Source organism: Schistocerca piceifrons, chromosome 1, assembly GCF_021461385.2.
Source record: "Schistocerca piceifrons isolate TAMUIC-IGC-003096 chromosome 1, iqSchPice1.1, whole genome shotgun sequence".
NCBI lineage: Eukaryota > Metazoa > Arthropoda > Insecta > Orthoptera > Acrididae > Schistocerca > Schistocerca piceifrons.
Genome location: NC_060138.1, coordinates 576,443,867 through 576,467,329, shown reverse-complemented (window position 1 = coordinate 576,467,329; position 23,463 = coordinate 576,443,867). Strand labels below are relative to the sequence as shown.

Sequence of the window (23,463 nt, the reverse complement as noted above, 5' to 3'; positions counted from 1 at the left end):
CACCCAGAAAATACCCATTTCCAACACCTGAATGACACATCAGTTTTATGCCATACTTGGCAGGTTTCTTAGGCACGTGTAATTTGAACTTCAATAATAGTTCTGAAATTGGAGCTGTAAATCTGTTTTCTTCTTCTCTTCTCTGGTAGCGGCACTGTCAAAGCACAGCACTGAAAGAAGTATTGCTCACGGCACACCGAAAAATATCTCTACCATAACCACTGTTGCAAAAACTGCCCTACTACTACTGTGATTCGACTTCAGTGCGGCAGAATACATTAAAGGTCACAACAAAGTGCAGAACTCTAATGCCTATGTCATGCATATCAGTGCAGTGCGGAATTTTATATTTTTGCCCTTCAACTCCAGTTTTCATGTTGGTCAAAGCTACTATTTCTTGTAGCATTTCTTCTGTGGGAGAACAGATTTCAAACCACCTCAGGTTCAGCTGAATTTACTACTATACATACTTGACTCTTTATGTCTGGCAGCTGAAGAATGATATTGTGCTTTGTGTCCTGCATCTTGTGATAAAAGGTTCACAAGACTATTTAAACCTGTTTTTCCATAATAAACCTTACCACAAACACTGCTTATTGCAATATCCTTCCTTTCATCGGCCGAAATTTTGGGATCTTAATTATCATACATAACTCCACAGAGAAGTCTTCATCATACTCGTCAACATAGCTTACATCATTTAGGCATGACTGTATTACAGAACCGTACTGTGGATCACTTAGACGAATGCTACTATGCGCGGGCTTACCTCCACTCAACATAACATAGCTTGTGAGGTGCATCACACATAACCGCACATGTTAATAATAATGGAACACTTCTCACTCAGTAACAGCTGGAGATAAACTGAAACCTCAACAATTCTCATGGACATAAGTACATAAGGTAGACAGAAGTTGGGACAGAAAACACAAAACAATATGTCAACGTAAAACTTTAGAATTACTGATTGGTAGGTGAGACCGCACTTCGTCAGTTAAGTGTTAATGCTGTGACACAATCAAATACAACAATGACAGTGATAAGTATGAGTGGATCACCATTTCTGCAGCTTTATATCTGTCTACGGGTATCTCAAGTCATATTGGGGGGGGGGGGGGGGGGGGGGGGGAAGAAGAAGGAGAAGAAGAAGAAGAAGAATGTTTAGTGGCAGACATCTTATAATCAATCTATCAAAATCTGGAAAAATAGGAAAAAATAATTTTTAACATTTCATTCAAAATGATTTCTAACCAGTTACAAAAATTAACTCATTTTGTTAGACTCTTGGTCGGGACATAACAATACCTCCATCTCTAAAGAAGACAGCAGAAAGACTGTTGACATAATTCACATTCCACCCCGAACAACCAATGTGACTCTCCATAAAGAATTTTTTGACTGTGTTAAGTATTTTTAAGGAAATTATGGGAGAGTGTAATTTCCAACAGCTAAGTGTCATTTGACATCTATCAGGAGAGCAGTATTCTAAAATTCCAGTTTTTTGTGCATTATAAGTTCACATTGGCACGTTTTACAAATTGCTTAAAGTATGCTTGGTATGCAGCATAATAAATACAGCAACAACCAGGACCACTTCTTAGTCCATCACAATTCTGCTAAATAAAACTAGTAATTACCTCAATGTGCCTGAAAGCATACATTTTTCTTGAGTCAAGTGTGCCTAGCGTAAGGAAAATGCTTGTTTTCATCATTCAAATCACACTTTGCTTTATTGTGATGCCTATGGGGCACAAACAAGGAGCTGTTACATTGCTAACAAAATTTAGATTATCATACATAATCATAAATGTACATTGTCATAAGAACTATTCTACATGAATTGTTATAAAATGATGTATGTGTAAGAAATACTTAATTTCAATAACATAAAGTCACGACTGATCGAAGTCATCTATAATGTAACAGCAAACACCGCATTGATTTATTTTCCCAGCAAACACCGCCTTGATTTATTTTCCCCTGCTATCACCTTTACAAGAATTATGTATTATACAGTTTAACTGGTGATGCAAACTGTCTCTCTTTCAAAACATTTATGATACATGATGTTTTTAGATGGTTTAGGTGTTTCGAATACCTTTTGCATCACTACACATCGCTATGCTCTCGTCACAGCGAATCGGGTGCTAAGCAGGAAGGTCTGTACAAACCGCTGTCATAAGCAGCTCTTTGAGTGACATAAATGGGCAATTTCAACAATTTTTAAAAAATACTTGCAGTAAGTCTTAGCAGCTAAAATTTTGACAGTGCATTTCTTTCATTGCATTATTCCTGCATAAAAATTTCAGGGTGGGTTTTGACATGTCGGATTTGACCACTCCCTTGTAAGTTACAATCGTGTAACTTTGTTTTAGTGCATGCAGTATGGAATGCCATGAATAAGTTCTGTAATTGTTGATTTTTGACTTGTGGTTTCATGGTTTATTTTTATTATAACTGATAAAGTGTCAAAATTACTTAAACTGGAAAGCATTGCTTGCTTTTGTATTACACCATTCTTAGATTGTTAAATAAATTTAAGTGAAGGCTGAACACTTCCACAATACTTTCTATCTTTTGTTAATGGCATCGCAGAAGATTAAGTATTCTTAATTTCACTTATATCTCCAGTTCTTTTCAGTGTGTTATGAAATTCTCAGAGTGTTTTTAAATGATTGACATGCTCTGTAACCAATAACTTCTTTTGTGCTTGCTATTTCCAAACATATTCTTTTCAGTGTGTTATGAAATTCTCAGAGTGTTCTTAAATGGTTGACATGCTCAGTAGCCAATAACTTCTTTTGTGCTAGCTTTTTCCAAACATATTCAAGAAATTAGGAAGCAAGGATGTCTCTCACAAAAGACTGGAGATTACAAAAATTACAATGCAATTGAATATTGACTACTTTGTGGCAACAATGGTAATTTCTGAAAACATTCTCATAATAAGGAATCAGGGGCAACCCTAATTCCACGAGTTCTGTACATACAAATAAAATTGTAGAGTATTCACCATATTACTTCACTTATTTTTGTTTCATTCACTTATGACTTACAATGATGTACAAAATAACATGCACAGGTACATTTAAGTGTTTATGAATACAAAGCAACATAAGTTATTTACATACGCAAATTAGTGTCATATCATTCACAACCCTGAGGCAACACTGTATGATATTATATCTTACAATTTCTATTCCAAGCAATAGCTGAGGCATATAGCTGCACCCTTTCAAACATCATTACGGAATTTCAAATTTCATCTCAAATGGCTTTTAAATCTGGCATCTAATTTCAAGGTTTATAATGTGTTAATGGAGTGAGAGAGTGCTTCCTCATGGCAGAAAGGCATTTCTTCATAAAGACCACACATTAATACTTCAACAATTCAATTACAAAATTTTTGCATTACTTGCAAGTACAGATTGATACGTGGTCAGCACAAAGACTGAGTTAAGAGTCCAGTACAGTGAATATTTCACAATGCTAACATACAAGAGGAAATCACAAAGATCACTTCGTAGTTAACCTCCTGTTTGTTTGCAGGTACATGTCTACATCCCTGGCACAACTGACTGCAGACATATACCTGCAAACCAACAAAAGAATAATTATGTACTTTTTTTGAGGTTATAATTAAAACTTTATGACTACTTCTCGTATATGTTTACCTTCACGTATGTGACTAACTTCACAATCTCCTAGAGATCAACAGTTTTCAAACACATGGAAACAAAAGAGGGTGAAAAGTGGTTAATTGTATAGAAAGGAAGAACAGTAAGGAGGGACTTCAGGGACATGTAGAATGTTCTTTGAAATGGAAATAAGAGAATGACCAAACAAAAATCTTGACAAAACAGTTGATGGGTGAGCAACAAGAAGACAGTGTCCAATGGGCACAATTTTTTGGCAAAGGTTCATGTTGCCATTATAAACTGTACCGATGAACTCAATGCCTAGGAGCTGGCAACAGGCTTATATACGTCGCCTCCTACAAGGTGCATTCAAGTTCTAAGGCCTCCGATTTTTTTTCTCCGGACTGGAAAGAGATAGAAACATGCGCATTGTTTTAAAATGAGGCCGCGTTCATTGTCAATACGTCCCAAAGATGGCAGCACCGTACGGCAGATGGAATTTTACTGCCAGCAGCAAGAATGAGAACTGTTTTAAATACTTAAAATGGTGACGTTTTCCTTACTTGAACAGCGTGCAATCATTCGTTTTCTGAATTTGCGTGGTGTGAAACCAATTGAAATTCATCGACAGTTGAAGGAGACATGTGGTGACGGAGTTATGGATGTGTCGAAAGTGCGTTCGTGGGTGCGACAGTTTAATGAAGGCAGAACACCGTGTGACGACAAACCGAAACAACCTCGGGCTCGCACAAGCCGGTCTGACGACATGGTCGAGAAAGTGGAGAGAATTGTTTTGGGGGATCGCCGAATGACTGTTGAACAGATCGCCTCCAGAGTTGGCATTTCTGTGGGTTCAGTGCACACAATCCTGCATGACGACCTGAAAATGCGAAAAGTGTCATCCAGGTGGGTGCCACGAATGCTGACGGACGACCACACAGTTACCCGTGTGGCATGTTGCCGAGCAATGTTGACGCGCAACGACAGCAGGAATGGGACTTTCTTTTCGTCAGTTGTGGCAATGGATGAGACGTGGATGCCATTTTTCAATCCATAAACAAAGCGCCAGTCAGCTCAATGGAAGCACACAGATTCAACGCCACCAAAAAAAATTTCGGGTAACCGCCAGTGCTGAAAAAATGATGGTGTCCATGTTCTGGGACAGCGAGGGCGTAATTCTTACCCATTGCGTTCCAAAGGGCACTACGGTAACAGGTGCATCCTACGAAAATGTTTTGAAGAACAAATTCCTTCCTGCACTGCAACGAAAACGTCCGTGAAAGGCTGCGCGTGTGCTGTTTCACCAAGACAACGCACCCACACATCGAGCTAACGTTACGCAACAGTTTCTTCGTGATAACAACTTTGAAGTGATTCCTCATGCTCCCTACTCACCTGGTGTGGCTCCTAGTGACTTTTGGCTTTTTCCAACAATGAAAGACACTCTCCATGGCCGCACATTCACCAGCCGTGCTGCTATTGCCTCAGCAATTTTCCAGTGGTCAAAACAGACTCCTAAAGAAGCCTTCGCCGCTGCCATGGAATCATGGCGTCAGTGTTGTGAAAAATGTGTATGTCTGCAGGGCGATTACGTCGAGAAGTAACGCCAGTTTCATCGATTTTGGGTGAATAGTTAATAAGAAAAAAAATCGGAGGCCTTAGAACTTGAATGCACCTCGTACTTCGTGCTCTGTACGAGGTTCACACGCAGGTGCACGCGACTGTCCAGCATCTCTCCTACTTCCCCCCCCCCCACCTCTCCTGCCACCACATGCCAAGCACAAATGAACTTACTCGAATCTTGATAGATTCTTTAGTTGCAAAGTCCCAGACGTTAGACATCTCTGTGAGAATCTTAAATGGTCATAATCCAATCCATGTAATTCTGTAGGCGATGTGACCTCCCCTTCTCTCTTTGCTCCATTTCTTTTGCTGACCTTTCCTCTTCTTTCTTCCTTCTTCGTACAGCGGCTATCTCTCAGGGTTTTCAATGCAGAAAGGTAGTGAGAAGGGGGCACATGTGTGTGGTGGTTCACGATATCGTAGTGCTGTGAGGGAGCGTCACTTGTGCCTCTGGTTTGAGAAGACTGATGACTGAAGTACGAACATTTCTCAAAAGAAAAATAGGTATGTGCTCTCTTTTCTTTTAAAACTATAAATAGTAGCATATCTATAGTTCTACTAAACTGAATGAGCGCGACACCATCGAAGTTTCAACCTCTGAAGAAGTTTATTAATACCAATTAGCTGAAATAAAAAAAAATCTTCATCCAATCCAGAAGTCACCAACAGTTAGAGTAATTAGTTTTTGATTTGTGTAGAGGTCATTGATACTTAAAAGATCGTTTCAGTAATTCTATCACTGTCTGTTTATGAGTTTGCTAAGCAACGTATCAACAAGTTGACTATGCAATGATTAATATTTGTCATATCCCGGCAGCAAATCGCTTCTCGCTTGCTTTAAGCATCCAGATGATTACTATGCCACTCATGTAAGTCTTCCATAGTTATTATCAAGTTAATGTCCGTAAATTGTGGTTAATGTTACTGAATCATACACGTGACAATAATGCCCAATATCCAGCCACGTATCTTAAACTCCCACAGATATTTGAGAATAAGCGCGCGATTTGTTTGCACCAAACTCAGGCCGTGGTTTCCTAGAATAATTTTTAAATCAACTCCAGGTTGCAAATTAACAATTCTATGCTCATTCATGAAAGTTACACAAGATCCACACTAGACAACTACTTGATCACGCACTCGAGCAACACAGAAGTTTTTTTCTTACAATGAGAAAACATATCATGCATAATGCGACAAGGTGATTTGCTAGGTCGAAACATATTTATATCTATCTCATTAAAACTCATTACCTATTAAATGTTGTACATAATTAAATTCTTTACTCTGTAAATAATCAATAAAATTTAGAAATGAATTACATGTATATACACTCCTGGAAATTGAAATAAGAACACCGTGAATTCATTGTCCCAGGAAGGAGAAACTTTATTGACACATTCCTGGGGTCAGATACATCACATGATTACACTGACAGAACCACAGGCACATAGACACAGGCAACAGAGCATGCACAATGTCGGCACTAGTACAGTGTATATCCACCTTTCGCAGCAATGCAGGCTGCTATTCTCCCATGGAGACGATCATAGAGATGCTGGATGTAGTCCTGTGGAACGGCTTGCCATGCCATTTCCACCTGGCGCCTCAGTTGGACCAGCGTTCGTGCTGGACGTGCAGACCACGTGAGACGACGCTTCATCCAGTCCCAAACATGCTCAATGGGGGACAGATCCGGAGATCTTGCTGGCCAGGGTAGTTGACTTACACCTTCTAGAGCACGTTGGGTGGCACGGGATACATGCGGACGTGCATTGTCCTGTTGGAACAGCAAGTTCCCTTGCCGGTCTAGGAATGGTAGAACGATGGGTTCGATGACGGTTTGGATGTACCGTGCACTATTCAGTGTCCCCTCGACGATCACCAGTGGTGTACGGCCAGTGTAGGAGATCGCTCCCCACACCATGATGCCGGGTGTTGGCCCTGTGTGCCTCGGTAGTATGCAGTCCTGATTGTGGCGCTCACCTGCACGGCGCCAAACACGCATACGACCATCATTGGCACCAAGGCAGAAGCGACTCTCATCGCTGAAGACGACACGTCTCCATTCGTCCCTCCATTCACGCATGTCGCGACACCACTGGAGGCGGGCTGCACGATGTTGGGGCGTGAGCGGAAGACGGCCTAACGGTGTGCGGGACCGTAGCCCAGCTTCATGGAGACGGTTGCGAATGGTCCTCGCTGATACCCCAGGAGCAACAGTGTCCCTAATTTGCTGGGAAGTGGCGGTGCGGTCCCCTACGGCACTGCGTAGGATGCCACGGTCTTGGTGTGCATCCGTGCATCGCTGCGGTCCGGTCCCAGGTCGACGGGCACGTGCACCTTCCGCCGACCACTGGCGACAACATCGATGTACTGTGGAGACCTCACGCCCCACGTGTTGAGCAATTCGGCGGTACGTCCACCCGGCCTCCCGCATGCCCACTATACGCCCTCGCTCAAAGTCCGTCAACTGCACATACGGTTCACGTCCACGCTGTCGCGGCATGCTACCAGTGTTAAAGACTGCGATGGAGCTCCGTATGCCACGGCAAACTGGCTGACACTGACGGCGGCGGTGCACAAATGCTGCGCAGCTAGCGCCATTCGACGGCCAACACCGCGGTTCCTGGTGTGTCCGCTGTGCCGTGCGTGTGATCATTGCTTGTACAGCCCTCTCGCAGTGTCCGGAGCAAGTATGGTGGGTCTGACACACCGGTGTCAATGTGTTCTTTTTTCCATTTCCAGGAGTGTATATATAAAAAATCTCAAGTTGATATGACGTTATGGGTCACTACTTGTTTCGACTCCCCTACACTCACGTGACGCAAAGTAGATCCGACTATATTTGACATACTCATGTAATGCTACACATTGTAAGAAGCATCACTGTCTCTGTCCAACATACTGCATCCCACATTTACACTAAATACTGTAAATGCCTGGCGTATGCAGTCCTAACTGGTCTTTGGAGGAGCCAAGCATGTCCTTAATTTACTGTGTTGCATGGAAAATGGTCATTATTTGATGTTTCGCTGTTATTCTCATGACCTTGGCTGTTGGAAGTCCTGCATATGGCAGAACCACTACATGTTTGGCTACTTCTTCCTTCTGATTTGTCCTCCCTCTTCTTATCTGCCTTTAAGGCACGTCTCATATTAGTCTCATTGTAACCATTTTTGCGGAAAGTGTCCTACAGATGTCTTAACTTATTTAAAAAGCTCTTCTTATTGTCGATCGATCTTGCATTACGTACTAAGGTGGTTAAAACTGAGTTGTGTTGTGTCTGATGGTGGCAACTCCAAGCATTAAGGTAAAGGGCCACATATGTCTTCTTCCTGTAAACCCAGTATTGCAAAGTCTGACCTTCTCTTGATCAAAAATGTCCAAGAAGGATACGCTTCCAATCTCTTCTATCTTCATGATGAACTTGATGCTGTTGTAAACGGCACTGAGATGATGTAGAAACCTCTGTAGGTTTCTTCTACCATATGGCCATACCACATATGTATTATCTTCATACCTGTAAAATGTCTTCAGTTTTAGATAGGTGGTATTCAGCACTATGTTTTTGAAATGCTCCATGCATATATTAGCCATACCCAGGGCTAACGGGAAGACCACGGCAAACTTACCTATTTACTCATAGAATTTCCCAACAATTTGAAATAAGTGGTTGTTAGTAAACATCAAAAAAATTTGTCTGTGTCCTCCTCAAAGTATCCCTCAGTTAGAGCTAAGGAATCTTCCAGTGACACCCAGGTGAAAAGCTGAATAGTAGGTCCTTCCCATCTACGTTTCGCCCACACGGGCTGCACCACATTTTCCATCACTGGCATGGCACCCGCTTCCAGAAGCACATTACTGGCCTACCCACAGGAGAGGACAGCAGTTCAGCGGCTATACAGATATGCAGAACACAGCAACCCAACATTTTGCCTGAAGATGATACATACGAAACTCACTGAAACGTTGCAACAGGATGACACCACCTCTCAGCTGATCACCCAAGAAGATTTTGTTATTGGAATATGAGGTGCATTCAAGTTCTAAGGCCTCCGATTTTTTTTCTAATTAACTACTCACCCAAAATCGATGAAACTGGCGTTACTTCTCGAAGTAATCGCCCTGCAGACATACACATTTTTCACAACGCTGACGCCATGATTGCATGGCAGCGGCAAAGGCTTCTTTAGGAGTCTGTTTTGACCACTGGAAAATCGCTGAGGCAACAGCAGCACGGCTGGTGAATGTGCGGCCATGGAGAGTGTCTTTCATTGTTGGAAAAAGCCAAAAGTCACTAGGAGCCACACCAGGTGAGTAGGGAGCATGAGGAATCACTTCAAAGTTGTTATCACGAAGAAACTGTTGCGTAACGTTAGCTCGATGTGCAGGTGTGTTGTCTTGGTGAAACAGCACACGCGCAGCCCTTCCCGGACGTTTTTGTTGCAGTGCAGGAAGGAATTTGTTCTTCAAAACATTTTCGTAGGATGCACCTGTTACCGTAGTGCCCTTTGGAACGCAATGGGTACGGATTACGCCCTCGCTGTCCCAGAACATGGACACCATCATTTTTTCAGCACTGGCGGTTACTCGAAATTTATTTGGTGGTGGTGAATCTGTGTGCTTCCATTGAGCTGACTGGCGCTTTGTTTATGGATTGAAAAATAGCATCCACGTCTCATCCATTGTCACAACCGATGAAAAGAAAGTCCCATTCCTGCTGTCGTTGCACGTCAACATTGCTTGGCAACATGCCACACGAGCAGCCATGTGGTCGTCCGTCAGCATTCGTGGCACCCACCTGGATGGCATTTTTCACATTTTCAGGTCATCATGCAGGATTGTGTGCACAGAACCCACAGAAATACCAACTCTGGAGGCGATCTGTTCAACAGTCATTCGGCGATCCCCCAAAACAATTCTCTCCACTTTCTCGATCATGTCATCAGATCGGCTTGTGCGAGCACGAGGTTGTTTCGGTTTGTTGTCACACGATGTTCTGCCTTCATTAAACTGTCGCACCCACGAACGCACTTTCGACACATCCATAACTCCATCACCACATGTCTCCTTCAACTGTCGATGAATTTCAATTGGTTTCACACCACGCAAATTCAGAAAATGAATGATTGTACGCTGTTCAAGTAAGGAAAATGTCACCATTTTAAGTATTTAAAACAGTTCTCATTCTCGCCGCTGGTGGTAAAATTCCATCTGCCGTACGGTGCTGCCATCTCTGGGACGTATTGACAATGAACGCGGCCTCCAGTCCGGAGAAAAAAAATCGGAGGCCTTAGAACTTGAATGCACCTCGTACAGTGGGAAAGCCTCCAATCACACACATTCTAAGATTGGTCATTTGGTCATACTAGCATCTTGTATGTAATTTCCTTTACAGATGCACTGCACTTTCCTGGAACTCTTCCAGCAAATCTAAATCTTCCATTTGCTTTCCCTAGTAATGGTTTTGTGTCTACTGCATTACACACTGCTTCTTAGTATTATTCCTATATACTCATACAATTTGATGTGTTTGTGATGATCACCACTAATCTTGTAATCTGATACTATCTGGTTTGTTCTCTTTTGTACAGGCATTATCTTACATTTGCTAACACTTACACAGCACTGCCATTCATTAGATAGGTGAAAATTTTGTCCAAGTCTCGCTGTAATTTCTTATGATCCTCCAACAGCAAAATTTTCCTGTACACAACAGCACTGTCACCAAACACTCTTACAGGCAAGATAAGAACCCCTCATGTCTAAAATTACTTCTGCGCTTCATGCAGCAATTTTTCAGTATTTTGATTAAGTGATGCTAATGACTGTGGCTGTCATTAAAATGAGCTGGGTGCAATTTTCCTCCCCATACTTAACTGGTGTGTGTGTGTGTGTGTTTTATTGGTAACTGCTGCTACACACAGTACAGAGTGCACTGTGTCAGTTTGTATCCTGTTTGCTATTAAATGGGAAATCTCAACAAAAGTAACTTCAATAACTAATATCCAATTTTCTCAAATAGATATTTCCAAATTAATGTGCCTAATTAGGCTGGCGACCGTACATTTTTTTTTCCATTCACTTATAATTTTACCACTTCTGTTAACTCCCAAGGTTAAGCCCCGTTTGGATTTACTGTCAACTTCACAAAATTTGAAATTATTGTCTGATACCCTTTTCCATTACACACACACACACACACACACACACACACACACACACACACACACACACAAAGAGTCGAACTTTGAAATCCTCTCAGAGGGTAATATTAGTGTGTTTCACGGCAAGTTAGAGTTATACGTGGCAACCGTGACAGGACATTCATCAAAATTTTTCTTGCTAAAATATAGATTGTTACATAAATATTTGGCTTAAAATAACTGTAAGATGAGCATTGAATGTTCAGCGGAGCGAACATGCAATATATCAGGTGCAAAATGTTTAATAGAAAGCTTTACAGGTCTTTAAAAGGTAAGATATAAAGTATTTAGAATTGATACGAAAATGGTAGTAGGTCAGACTGAGCGAAAAGAAAAAGTACCTAGTGTACTAGGTGGCAGTAGTTCACTAGGCGAGAGCACGGATGATGCCGTGTGATGGCAACAGGCTTATGTTGAGTACCATACACACGTCAATGTTCAAATTCAGATGATGAGCCCGTCACAAATAAAACAAGGTATGAAGGAGAACATGAATGAAGACAGTGGTTATGTTAATGACTCGATGGATACATTTGATTCATCAAAATTCGAAAGTGAGCCGAGTGAAACATGAGAAGTAGAATCTGAGTATGAGGACACCTTATAACAAAGTAGCGAAAAATGACTGACCGTGAATGATTTGTTAAAAATTGCAGCACAAGGTAGTAATATTAACACCCAGCTTAAAACACAGACAGATGTAATCAAAACACAAGGTGTTAAAATCAGTAAACTAGTTGAAAATGTAGACTCAAAAATAGGTGTGTTGTGAGTAATGCAATCAAGGATTTAGAAACTGAAATAAGTACTATCAATAACAATGTCACTACAATGCAGGGACAGATTAATGACATCAAAGATAGGTTCAATACCAAAATAATGAAGATTCAAAACACTGTAGAACCTCTGGTTGTAACAAAAGTTGATGAAAAGGTTTTCGGCCTCAAAACCGAAATAGTAAACAAACGGAAAACCGAAATTTCTCAACTGGGACAAACAGTGAATGATTCCGAAAAGGAACTGAATAAACAAGTGACAACGTGTGAAAAATAGGGTGAACAGAACACTTCCCAAATTCAAGGTAAAGTGAGTGACCTCAAATGACAAATAAGAGAAAAGCCAAATTATGTCACTGACAGAATAACATGTAGCAAATTGCTAGGGGGCGAAGAATGATTCTATCTGGCAAAAAGGCATAACAGATGGCACCCGTTAGATTTTTTGAAAAACAGTGAAAGGAATTGTCCTGATTAAGTAACAGACCAAGAAAAGGTCAATGTGGTCATTAGCAAATTAGCTGGCGATGCGAAAAGATGGGGCCTAAATTTGGATACAGAACGAATGTCATTTGGTGAATTTAAATAGAAATTTATAGAGGAATACTGGTAGGTGCAAAAACAGGGCTGCCTATGGTGGGAGTTTATCATGGCCAGGTTATATGACAACAGAGGCTCAATGAAAGAATTTTGGGAAATTTGGTATCAGAAACTGACACACTTGAGAAACAGACAAACGGAATCCTAAATAGTGTGTGAACTATGGAGAAAACTCCCGGAGGATTCAAAATGTTACGTGGGAAGTAATCACAAAAGTTCTCGTCATTTTTGAAAAATGACCACCATATAAGCAATTAAAAGCATATCTCAGTCTCTGCAGATTTTACAGCAAATTCGTGAAGGGGCACGCATTTAATAGTCCTAATTTACATGGGTTATTTAAGAAAAATAATGCAATCATTTGGACAGAGGAATGCCAAAAAGATTTCGAAAATTTGAAAAATGAATTAACAAGAAACAATATCTTGCATAACCATTCTGAGTGAACTATTTCATATGAGTACTGATAGCAGTGTGTATGGAATCGGCATAGAAATTTTCCACGAAAACATAGATACAGTAGAATCAAAACATAGGACAATAGCTTTCACTAGTTGAAACCTGATTAAGTATGAAAAAAATTACATCATTCTGAAAAGGAAGCTCTAGCCATCATATGGAGTTTGAAGAGGTTTAGAAATTATTTGTGGAGGCATAAAACAATTATACATTCTTATCGCAAAGTGTTGACATTTCTTAAAGACTGGTGCTTATTTACTGACAGGTTAAGATGTTGGGCACTGTACCTCCAGCAGTTTGACTATAAATTTTTTTTATGTTAAAGGAACTGACAATCATGTAGCATACTACCTGAAAGGATAGACAGTGTACCAAAGGAAAATAATGAAGATGGCACTTTCCATAGGAGGTTCATCAAAGACATGCAGGGGAAAAGGAAAATCGAACAGATTTGCAAAAACATGCAGTACTACCAAATTGAATACAAAGTCTAGAAATCAGTTAAAGTAAATTTTAATAATACAAAATATCCTCAAATTATTAAGTATTATAAGACCTTCAAGGGTATTCTATACAAATGAAAAGATGTGAGTAGAGGGGAGTGGAAAGTGTGCTGGCCATCTCAATTTGAGACCGAAGTACTTGACTAGTTTCACCTCACCTTAAGACACTGTGGTCCGAAAAAGTGTATCGAATAACTTTCTGGTGTAATAACAATAAATATCAGTTCTACAAAGAAAGTAACAGATCCAATTAAGTCATGTGATATTTGCCAGAGGCCAAAGGTCACAAGTCGAACCAGTCAAGGTAACACGCAAACAATGTACCGGAAGATACTCTTGACTTAATGTCAGTGAATTTATACCAGTCTCTCCTGAAAACTTCCGGAAATTGTACCTACATTTTAGTGGTATCAGAAGTATTTTCGAAGTTTATCAAACTTTTTCCCATTAGGGAAGCTACCGTAAAGGCAGTATTTAATAGAACGACTGAATATTTCAATGCGATAGGAATGCCAGAGGCAGTACTATCAGAAAATAAATACAAATTCATTAAAAAAACTCTGGAAGGAAGGGATGGTACAGAATGGCATTCAACTGAAATATATTTTGGCATACCATCCTGCAAACAATCCAGTGGAGCACTGTATGCATGAACTAGGTAGATTGTGTCTAACCTACTGCCACCACGATCATAAGGCATGGGGCAAGTTTACTGCAGGCTTTGAAATTATAATGAATACCCTCCACCATGAAACAACAGGATTTACACGTGAGGAACTAGATCTGAGGGAGAAAAAAGACTTAGGAAGAAAAAGAATGAAACAAAAAGTGGAAGCCAGATCTAAAAGGCATGATAAGCACCTTCAGGTGATCAAATTCGAAATTGGGGATTTTGTTCTCGTAAAAACTCACAAAAAAATCAAGTGAAATAAACCACGAATTTCTAAGTTCAAATATATTTATAATGGCCCCCTACCAATTGCAAGGAGCTGCGCACACTAACACTTATTATCTTGTTTACGCTAAGTCAAAGAAGCCATTAGGTGTTTGTAACATTGTCAATTTTAAACCATACGTCCACAGAAATGAGTAATAAGGGGCAACATTAAAAAGTGTATACAGAATTAATGAAATAGTATTTGATTCTGTAGATTCTTGCTCATATGTTGTGTTATCAAGTGTTCTGCTGGAAAACTTTTATGTTATGAGACTACTGATACATGTCTGTAAGTTTCAGATCCTGTGTAATATAATTTGACATACAAATTATATGTAAACTCCAGGCTATGACACACATAAGGACTGCACTGACTGAATACTTGCAGCATAATCAGGAGGACTACCAAATTTGTCAATTGGCGGACAAGTGTTGAAGTTGAAAATAAAAGTCGACTGCCTAGAGTATTGAAGGGTCAGTGATGAAAAGTTTGTATAGTGCACTAAGTGTTATATTTTTCATGATGAACTGCATGAATATTTAAAGCAGACAAAACATAGTTTCTTAATGATCACACAGTAAAAAATAGGTATGAACTAATCATGTGAAAGAAAGCATTAAAATCTACATCTACAACTACATCCATACTCCGCAAGCCACCTGACGGTGTGTGGTGGAGGGTACATTGAGTACCTCTATCTGTTCTCCATTCTATTCCAGTCTCGTATTGTTCATGGAAAGAAGGATTGTCGGTATGCTTCTGTGTGGGCTCTAATCTCTCTGATTTTATCCTCATGGTCTCTTCGCGAGATATACGTAGCAGGGAGCAACATACTGCTTGACTCTTCGGTGAAGTTATGTTCTCGAAACTTCAACAAAAGCCCGTACCGAGCTACTGAGCATCTTTCCTGCAGAGTCTTCCACTGGAGTTCATCTATCATCTCCGTAATGCTTTTGCGATTACTAAATGATCCTGTAATGAAGCGCGCTGCTCTCCGTTGGATCTTCTCTATCTCTTCTGAGCAGTATTCAAGCAGTGGGGGAACAAGCCTACTGTAACCTACCTCCTTTCTTGTCGGATTGCATTTCCTTAGGATTCTTCCAATGAATCTCAGTCTGGCATCTGCTTTAGCAACGATCAACTTTATATGATCATTCCATTTTAAATCACTCCTAATGCGTGCTCCCAGATAATTTATGGAATTAACTGCTTCCAGTTGCTGACCTGCTATTTTGTAGCTAAATGATAAGAGATCTATCTTTCTATGTATTCGCAGCACATTACATTTGTCTACATTGAGATTCAATTGCCATTCCCTGCACCATGCGTCAATGCGCTGCCGATCCTCCTGCATTTCAGCACAATTTTTCATTGTTACAACCTCTCGATATACCTCAGCATCATCCGCAAAAAGCCTCACTGAACTTCCGATGTCATCCACAAGATCATTTATGTATATTGTGAATAGCAACGGTCCTACAACACTCCCCTACGGCACACCTGAAATCACTCTTACTTCGGAAGACTTCTCTCCATTGAGAATGACATGCTGCATTCTGTTATCTAGGAACTCTTCAATCCAATCATACAATTGGTCTGATAGTCCATATGCTCTTACTTTGTTCATTAAACGACTGTGGGGAACTGTATCGAACGCCTTGCAGAAGTCAAGAAATACGGCATCTACCTGTGAACCCGTGTCCATGGCCCTCTGAGTCTCGTCGATGAATAGTGCGAGCTGGGTTTCACATGACCATCTTTTTCGACACCCATGCTGATTCCTACAGAGCAGATTTCTAGTCTCCAGAAAAGTCATTATACTCGAACATAATACGTGTTCCAAAATTCTACAACTGGTTGACATTAGAGATATAGGTCTATAGTTCTGCACACCTGCTTGACGCCCCTTCTTGAAAATGGGGATGACCTGTGCCCTATTCCAATCCTTTGGAACCCTATGCTCTTCTAGAGACCTACGGTACACCGCTGCAAGAAGGGGGGCAAGTTCCTTTGCGTACTCTGTGTAAAATCGAACTGGTATCCCATCAGGTCCAGCGGCCTTTCCTCTTTTGAGCGATTTTAATTGTTTCTCTATCCCTCTGTCGTCTATTTCGATACCTACCATTTTGTCATCTGTGCAACAATCTAGAGAAGGAACTACAGTGCAGTCTTCCTCTGTGAAACAGCTTTGGAAAAAGACATTTAGTATTTCGGCCTTTAGTCTGTCATCCTCTGTTTCAGTACCATTTTGGTCACAGAGTGTCTGGACATTTTGTTTTGATCCACCTACCGCTTTGACATAAGACCAAAATTTCTTAGGATTTTCTGCCAAGTCAGTACATAGAACTTTACTATCGAATTCATTGAACGCCTCTCGCATAGCCCTCCTCACACTACATTTCGCTTCGCGTAATTTTTGTTTGTCTGCAAGGCTTTGGCTATGTTTATGTTTGCTGTGAAGTTCCCTTTGCTTCCGCAGCAGTTTTCTAACTCGGCTGTTGTACCACAGTGGCTCTTTTCCATCTCTTACGGTCTTGCTTGGCTCATACTCATCTAACGCATATTGTACGATGGTTTTGAACTTTGTCCACTGATCCTCAACACTGACACATCTTACCACCCAAACAAAAATATTATGTAATGTAAGCTGTGTATGTAGGCAATACGTAAATCCCTATATATGTTTTCACAGCATGGACACATGAATAGAATAGTATACAATTTCTGAATATGACAAAAATTCATGTTTGGGTACTTGATGAAACAGTGTTTTATGTAAACATTTATGTAAAGTGATTGTTGTGCAATGCACTTGCAATTTTTTTTCTAGTTGCCCAACAATGTTTTGAAGTGTTATTGATATTTCATTGATGTATCCCCGTCGGGAAATCTCAATGACAAATGGGGCATGTGTAAAACTTATATCGATTATGAGTAGGTTTATTTTAAGTACCTGAGTATCTGCAATTTATGAAGTGTACATTCTGTGTTGTTTGAACTCCTAGATGTATGGCAAGAAAATTAGTTTTGTAATGTATATATGAAGAAAGCAAAAGAATATCTTGAAATTTTAAATTATTATAATATGAATATGCTTATGAAAGAAGTATGTATGTTAAAAGCTGGTTCATGCTTAGGACACTTGTATCTGTAACATGTAAACACTGTTGGAAATTCCCTCCACAACAAAAGTGGCATGGCATGATGAAAAAGGTGGGTTTGGCAGTCGAACTGAGTGGCTACTTTGTGTGAACAGCACGCAGTGTGTGGCTAGCCTTAGCACGGTAGACCTCGATGGTGCTAAGAGAGGCAATTGGAAGCTGCATTAGAAGGGATTTGCCTCAGATGTGGATCTTGCTGTTATTTTGTAATCACGGAATAATGTAATGGCTCTAATATGTTGAAAATCTGATGCCAAGAACATTTTATAGAGCATTCTCACATCAAGAGTCGTGAGTACAGTTAGCTGCCATTTCGCCTGCCACCAATCTCCGCCACTGCTTCACAGACTTCATACATTCAGTTACATAATGTATACTGGTATGGTCAGTTAATTTGTGTGATGTTTCAATAATGTAATAATCACATAAAATGTCAATTCATGTTCGAAACCATAACTTCAATCCTGATGACAAACCTATGCAGGGTCCTCACCTAAGTGCTACTAAAACCAGTATTCTGATTTAAATCAACAATTTTGGCTTTCATGTGTTTAAAAGTGATTTTTTGTCTAAAATAAAAGCAGTAGCAAAAGTTAAAGTGAGAGTAAAATTTGGATGCTTCGTTTATGGACTACTAATAGTGAAATTGTTAAGGTAGAAAGTTTAAGTACAAAAATTTAAAGATCATCAATAGGAAAGCAAAGCCTTAATTATTTAAAAGCTAAAACCATAAAAGCAAAGTTTGACGACAAAAATAGGGGGTGGTGAAAAAACAATCCAGACCCCAGAGAGCATTGATCGCGTGCGCGGTGCATTGTCACGAATTCCCCGAAAATCAGCAAGTCTGCACACTGCGAACTTGGTCTCAGCAATCGATCAGTGAGATGGATTCTGAAGAATGACCTACACTATCACCCATACAAAATGCAGATAGTGCAAGCCCGAAAACCTAATGATTAAAATCAACGCATACGCTTTTGCCAAGCGATGCCTAATGTTATTGGAAGATATGGAGAAAGAGTGCATAACTTATGGATGAATGATGAAGCCCACTTTCACCTTAGTGACTATGACAACAAGCAGAACTTCCAGAATTGGTCTGCAAATAACCCACATGATCTTCATGAAAACCCTCTCCATTCTGAAAAAGTAACAGTTCGGTGTGCAATATCTTATTGTAGACTCGTGGGACCCTATTTTTTTTTAAGATGAACGTAGTAACACAGTAACGGTGAACTCTGAACATTATGTTGACATGTTGGCAACTTTTGGTGTGCCTGAAATTGATCAGCATGATCCAGATGAAGAAACACTCTTCCAGCAAGGTGGTGCAACAAGCCACACCACTAATGTCTCAATGGATTTGCTTAAACTCACATTTCCAGGACGGCTAATCAGCAAGAAATATGATATCACTTGGCCAGCCCGTTCGCCAGATTTGACCACCCCTAACTTCTTTCTTTGAGGCTACCTTAAATCCACCAAGAACAAAAGAAGACCTGAAGGAGTGAATCCGGCAGGAAATTAGCAACATTCCGTTGCAGATGCTACAGAACGCCACTGCCGGACTTCACCTTAGACTCTGACAATGCGCGCAAAACCAAAGACGCCACCTTACTGACACCATATTCAAAAAATGATAGTTTTTAAGGTAAAACATTAATTTCCACACATGCACTTAAGATTCATGTTGAAATAATTATACTATTTTGTAAATATATTATTGGTGATTATTCAAAATTGTGCTGTTTCACTGCCTCACCCTGTATAAATCTTTAATGAACTGATTTGCGGTAGTACTATTAGAAGTGAAGATGTGCACATTTTCAAAGATAGTGTAGTTCTGGTCTCTTTTGAAGTTAATTAAGCCCAGTGTTGCATTTTATTACCTGGCACAGTAATTTAAGTGAATGATCAGCTATTAGAGATAGTTTTTGCTTTTGCAATAATCAAAGACCCTTGGCTAGTGAAACTAAACCAGTTTGGGTACCCATCATATTGTCCTCCTATTAAGAAAAAAATAAACTATTACTGTTACTAAAGAAAACTGCTATATCTAGAAGAGCTTAAACAATGTATTTAAGATGCTATTCATATTTATTTTTGTTATTCATGACAGTCAAGATAAGAACCCCTCATGTCTAAAATTAATTCTGCACTTCATGCGGCAATTTCTCAGTATTTTGATTAAGTGATGCTAATGACTGTGGCCGTCATTAATATGAGCTGGGTGCAATTTTCCTCCCCATACTTGACTGGTGTGTGTGTGTGTGTGTGTGTGTGTGTGTGTGTGTGTGTGTGTGTGTGTTTTATTGGTAACTGTTGCTACACACAGAACAGAGTGCACTGTGTCAGTTTGTATCTTGTTTGCTATTAAATGGGAAATCTCAACAAAAGTAATTTCAATAACTAATATCCAATTTTCTCAAATAGATATTTCCAAATTAATGTGCCTAATTAGACTGGCTACTGTTCTTTTTTTTCCATTCACTTATAATTTTACCACTTCTGTTAACTTCCAAGGTTAAGTCCCGTTTGGTTTTACTGTCAACTTCACAAAATTCGAAATTATAGTCCGATACCCTTTTCCATTACACACACGCACAGTCGAACTTTGAAATCCTCTCAGAGGGTAATATTAGCGTGTTTCACGGCAAGTTAGTGTTATACGTGGCAACCGTGACAGGACATTCGTCAAAATTTTTCTTGCTAAAATATAGATTGTTACATAAATATTTGGCTTAAAATAACTGTAAGATGAGCATTGAATGTTCAGCGGAGCGAACATGCAATATATCAGGCGCAAAATGTTTAATAGAAAGCTTTACAGGTCTTTAAAAGGTAAGATATAAAGTATTTAGAATTGATACGAAAATGGTAGTAGGTCAGACTGAGCGAAAAGAAAAAGTACCTAGTGTACTAGGTGGCAATAGTTCACTAGGCGAGAGCACGGATGATGCCGTGTGATGGCAACAGGCTTACGTTGAGTACCATACACACGTCAATGTTCAAATTCAGATGATGAGCTCGTCACAAATAAAACAAGGTATGAAGGATGACACGAATGAAGACAGTGGTTATGTTAATGACTCGATGGATACGTTCGATTCGTCAAAATTCGAAAGTGAGCCGAGTGAAACATGAGAAGTAGAATCTAAGTTTGAGGACACCTTAGAACAAAGTAGCGAAAAATGACTGACCATGAATGATCTGTTAAAAAATGCAGCACATGGTAGTAATATTAGCACTCAGCTTAAAACACAGAAAGATGTAATTAAAACACAAGGTGTTAAAATCAGTAAACAAATCGAAAATGTAGACTCAAAAGTAGGTGTCGTGAGTAATGCTATCAAGGATTTAGAAACTGAAATAGATACTATCAATAACAAAGTCGCCACTATGCAGGAGCAGATTAATGGCATCAAAGATAGGTTCGAAACCGAAATAATGAAGATTCAGGGCACTGTAGAACCTTTGGTTGGGAAAAAAAAAGCCAATGAAAAGGTTTTCGGCCTCAAAACTGAAATAGTAAACAAATGTAAAACTGAAATTTCTCAACTAAGACAAATGGTGAATGATTCCCATAAACACTGTGCAGTGGAATACTATAGCTATGAATGAATTGCTCACAAGATTAAATGAGAAAGACACAGTATTTCATGTATATTATTTAAAGCATGCACGAGGTATGCAAGTTACGTCTATTTATGTTCTTGCATATATGTTCTTGTGTATATATGTGTGTGTGTGTGTGTGTGTGTGTGTGTGGAGTAGTTACTTGAGTACACTGTTACATCACTGCGAAGCCGTTACAGCTGTTGGCAATAATAGTCAATTGAGAGACTGATAAAATGATTCATCTGTCTATTATGTGTCTTCCCAGCATATTGTGAGCATGCACTTGCCGCCCCCCCCCCCCCCCCCCACACACACACACACACACAATTTCCAGTTTACACATTTTTTTCAGACAACAGGCAAAAAATACACTTACAGGTTCCCCAATGAGCTCGAAAGCATGCACAAGTATCTTGAACGCCTCTTCTGCCCCAGGTTGATTGTTTTTGTCTGGATGAACAAGAAATGCCTGTCGTTTATAATATTTCTTTATGTCATCATCAGAGCTATGAGGAGTGACACCCAAAATGCTGAAAGGAGAAATAATTTATGTTAAATATTCACTGTAGAAAATAAATGCTGATAACAAACAAGAAACTCACAAAATAAGACAAATGCTCACCCTAAAAAAAATGTTGATTATGAAATTGAGCTGATCATTAATTGTTCAAATAATGATCAAATCTGTGAAGGAAGTAAAGGTATGATAATGAAAATCAGATACAGTGACCGTACAATGCATACCCTGCCTTATCATAGGCATTGCAACAATGTTTATAATAAACAAACAAAAATAGTGGATGCAAATAGCACTCGGACTCCATGGCTCACACGTTGCCAAGGTGGTTTCAATTACCCTGCAGAAGTTACCCTGGGAAGCCCTTCACGTCCTCCATACAGTCCTGATCTTTCCCCATGCAATTTCCATGTGTCTGGAGCCCTGAAGGAAGACGTTAATGGCTGACAATTTCCTTCAGATGAGGGAGTGCATGCACGGGTACAATCATGGTTTCATAGGCAACTGAAACCATTTTTCCATGAAGACACCAGCCACCATGTCTTACAGTGGAATAAATGTATTTTGCGAGTTACCATGATTACTATCAAAATAATAAAGAGTTTACTTAGTTTTTATGGTTCATTACCATAGTCGGTAAAAATGGAATCCTTATAAGATCACTTTGTTGTCCATCTGTCTGTCCATCCAAATATTCAAAACCCTTTCTCTGAGGAACAGGTATACTTATCTAGTTGAAATTTATGTCACACATTAAGGTCTACAGTCCCTTGGCGATGTAAAGAAGTGAAGCTTCTAAGTTCGTGCAATCAAAAGATAAGGCCACATATTCTGATTCTTGCAAACTCACTCATCAAAACCTGGTACTTCCCATTGACCTAGAATAATGAAATCTGCCAAGAAGCACAGATTCACCTTACAAATAAAAGGAAAAAATCCAAAAATTGTTAATTTGTAATTACATCACATGAAAATTTTTTTTCTGTTATTTGTTACCTGACTTCGAACTTGAAATTAAAACATTCTCGACAGTGTTGGAATCCCTGGGACCGATATCTTGCCATTATCAATGTCAATAACAGGCAAAAATCGCCCGAAATCCTCTATTCCCCGAATGGATGAACTGTCTGTATACATAATTAGTTTTGTACAGAACCCACAGTGCACAAGTCCTACTCGCTTCTGGCCAATTTTTTGTCCTTTGTTAACAGATTGACTGTCTATCCGAACCTTCCTGGCAGATTCAAACTGTGTGCCAGACCAAGACTTGAACTCGGGACCTTTGCCTTTCGTGGGCAAGTGCTCTACCAACTGAGCTACCCAAGCACGACTCACGCCCCGTCCTCACAAGCTTTACTTCTGCCAGTACCTCGTCCTTTCTTTCAGGAGTGCTAGTTTTGCAAGGTTTGCAGGAGAGC

General features: G+C 39.9%; 1 protein-coding gene across 2 annotated transcripts in view; it reads right to left on the bottom strand.

The window, feature by feature from the left end:
- The window catches only part of LOC124802050, a 196,465-nt gene that overhangs the window by 74,008 nt on the left and 98,994 nt on the right, over window positions 1–23,463 (bottom strand). For both annotated transcript variants that reach the window (XM_047263119.1, XM_047263120.1), the window contains exon 6: window positions 21,905–22,058. In XM_047263119.1, coding sequence (XP_047119075.1) covers window positions 21,905–22,058 — 154 coding nt within the window. The remainder of the gene's footprint in view (window positions 1–21,904; window positions 22,059–23,463) is intronic.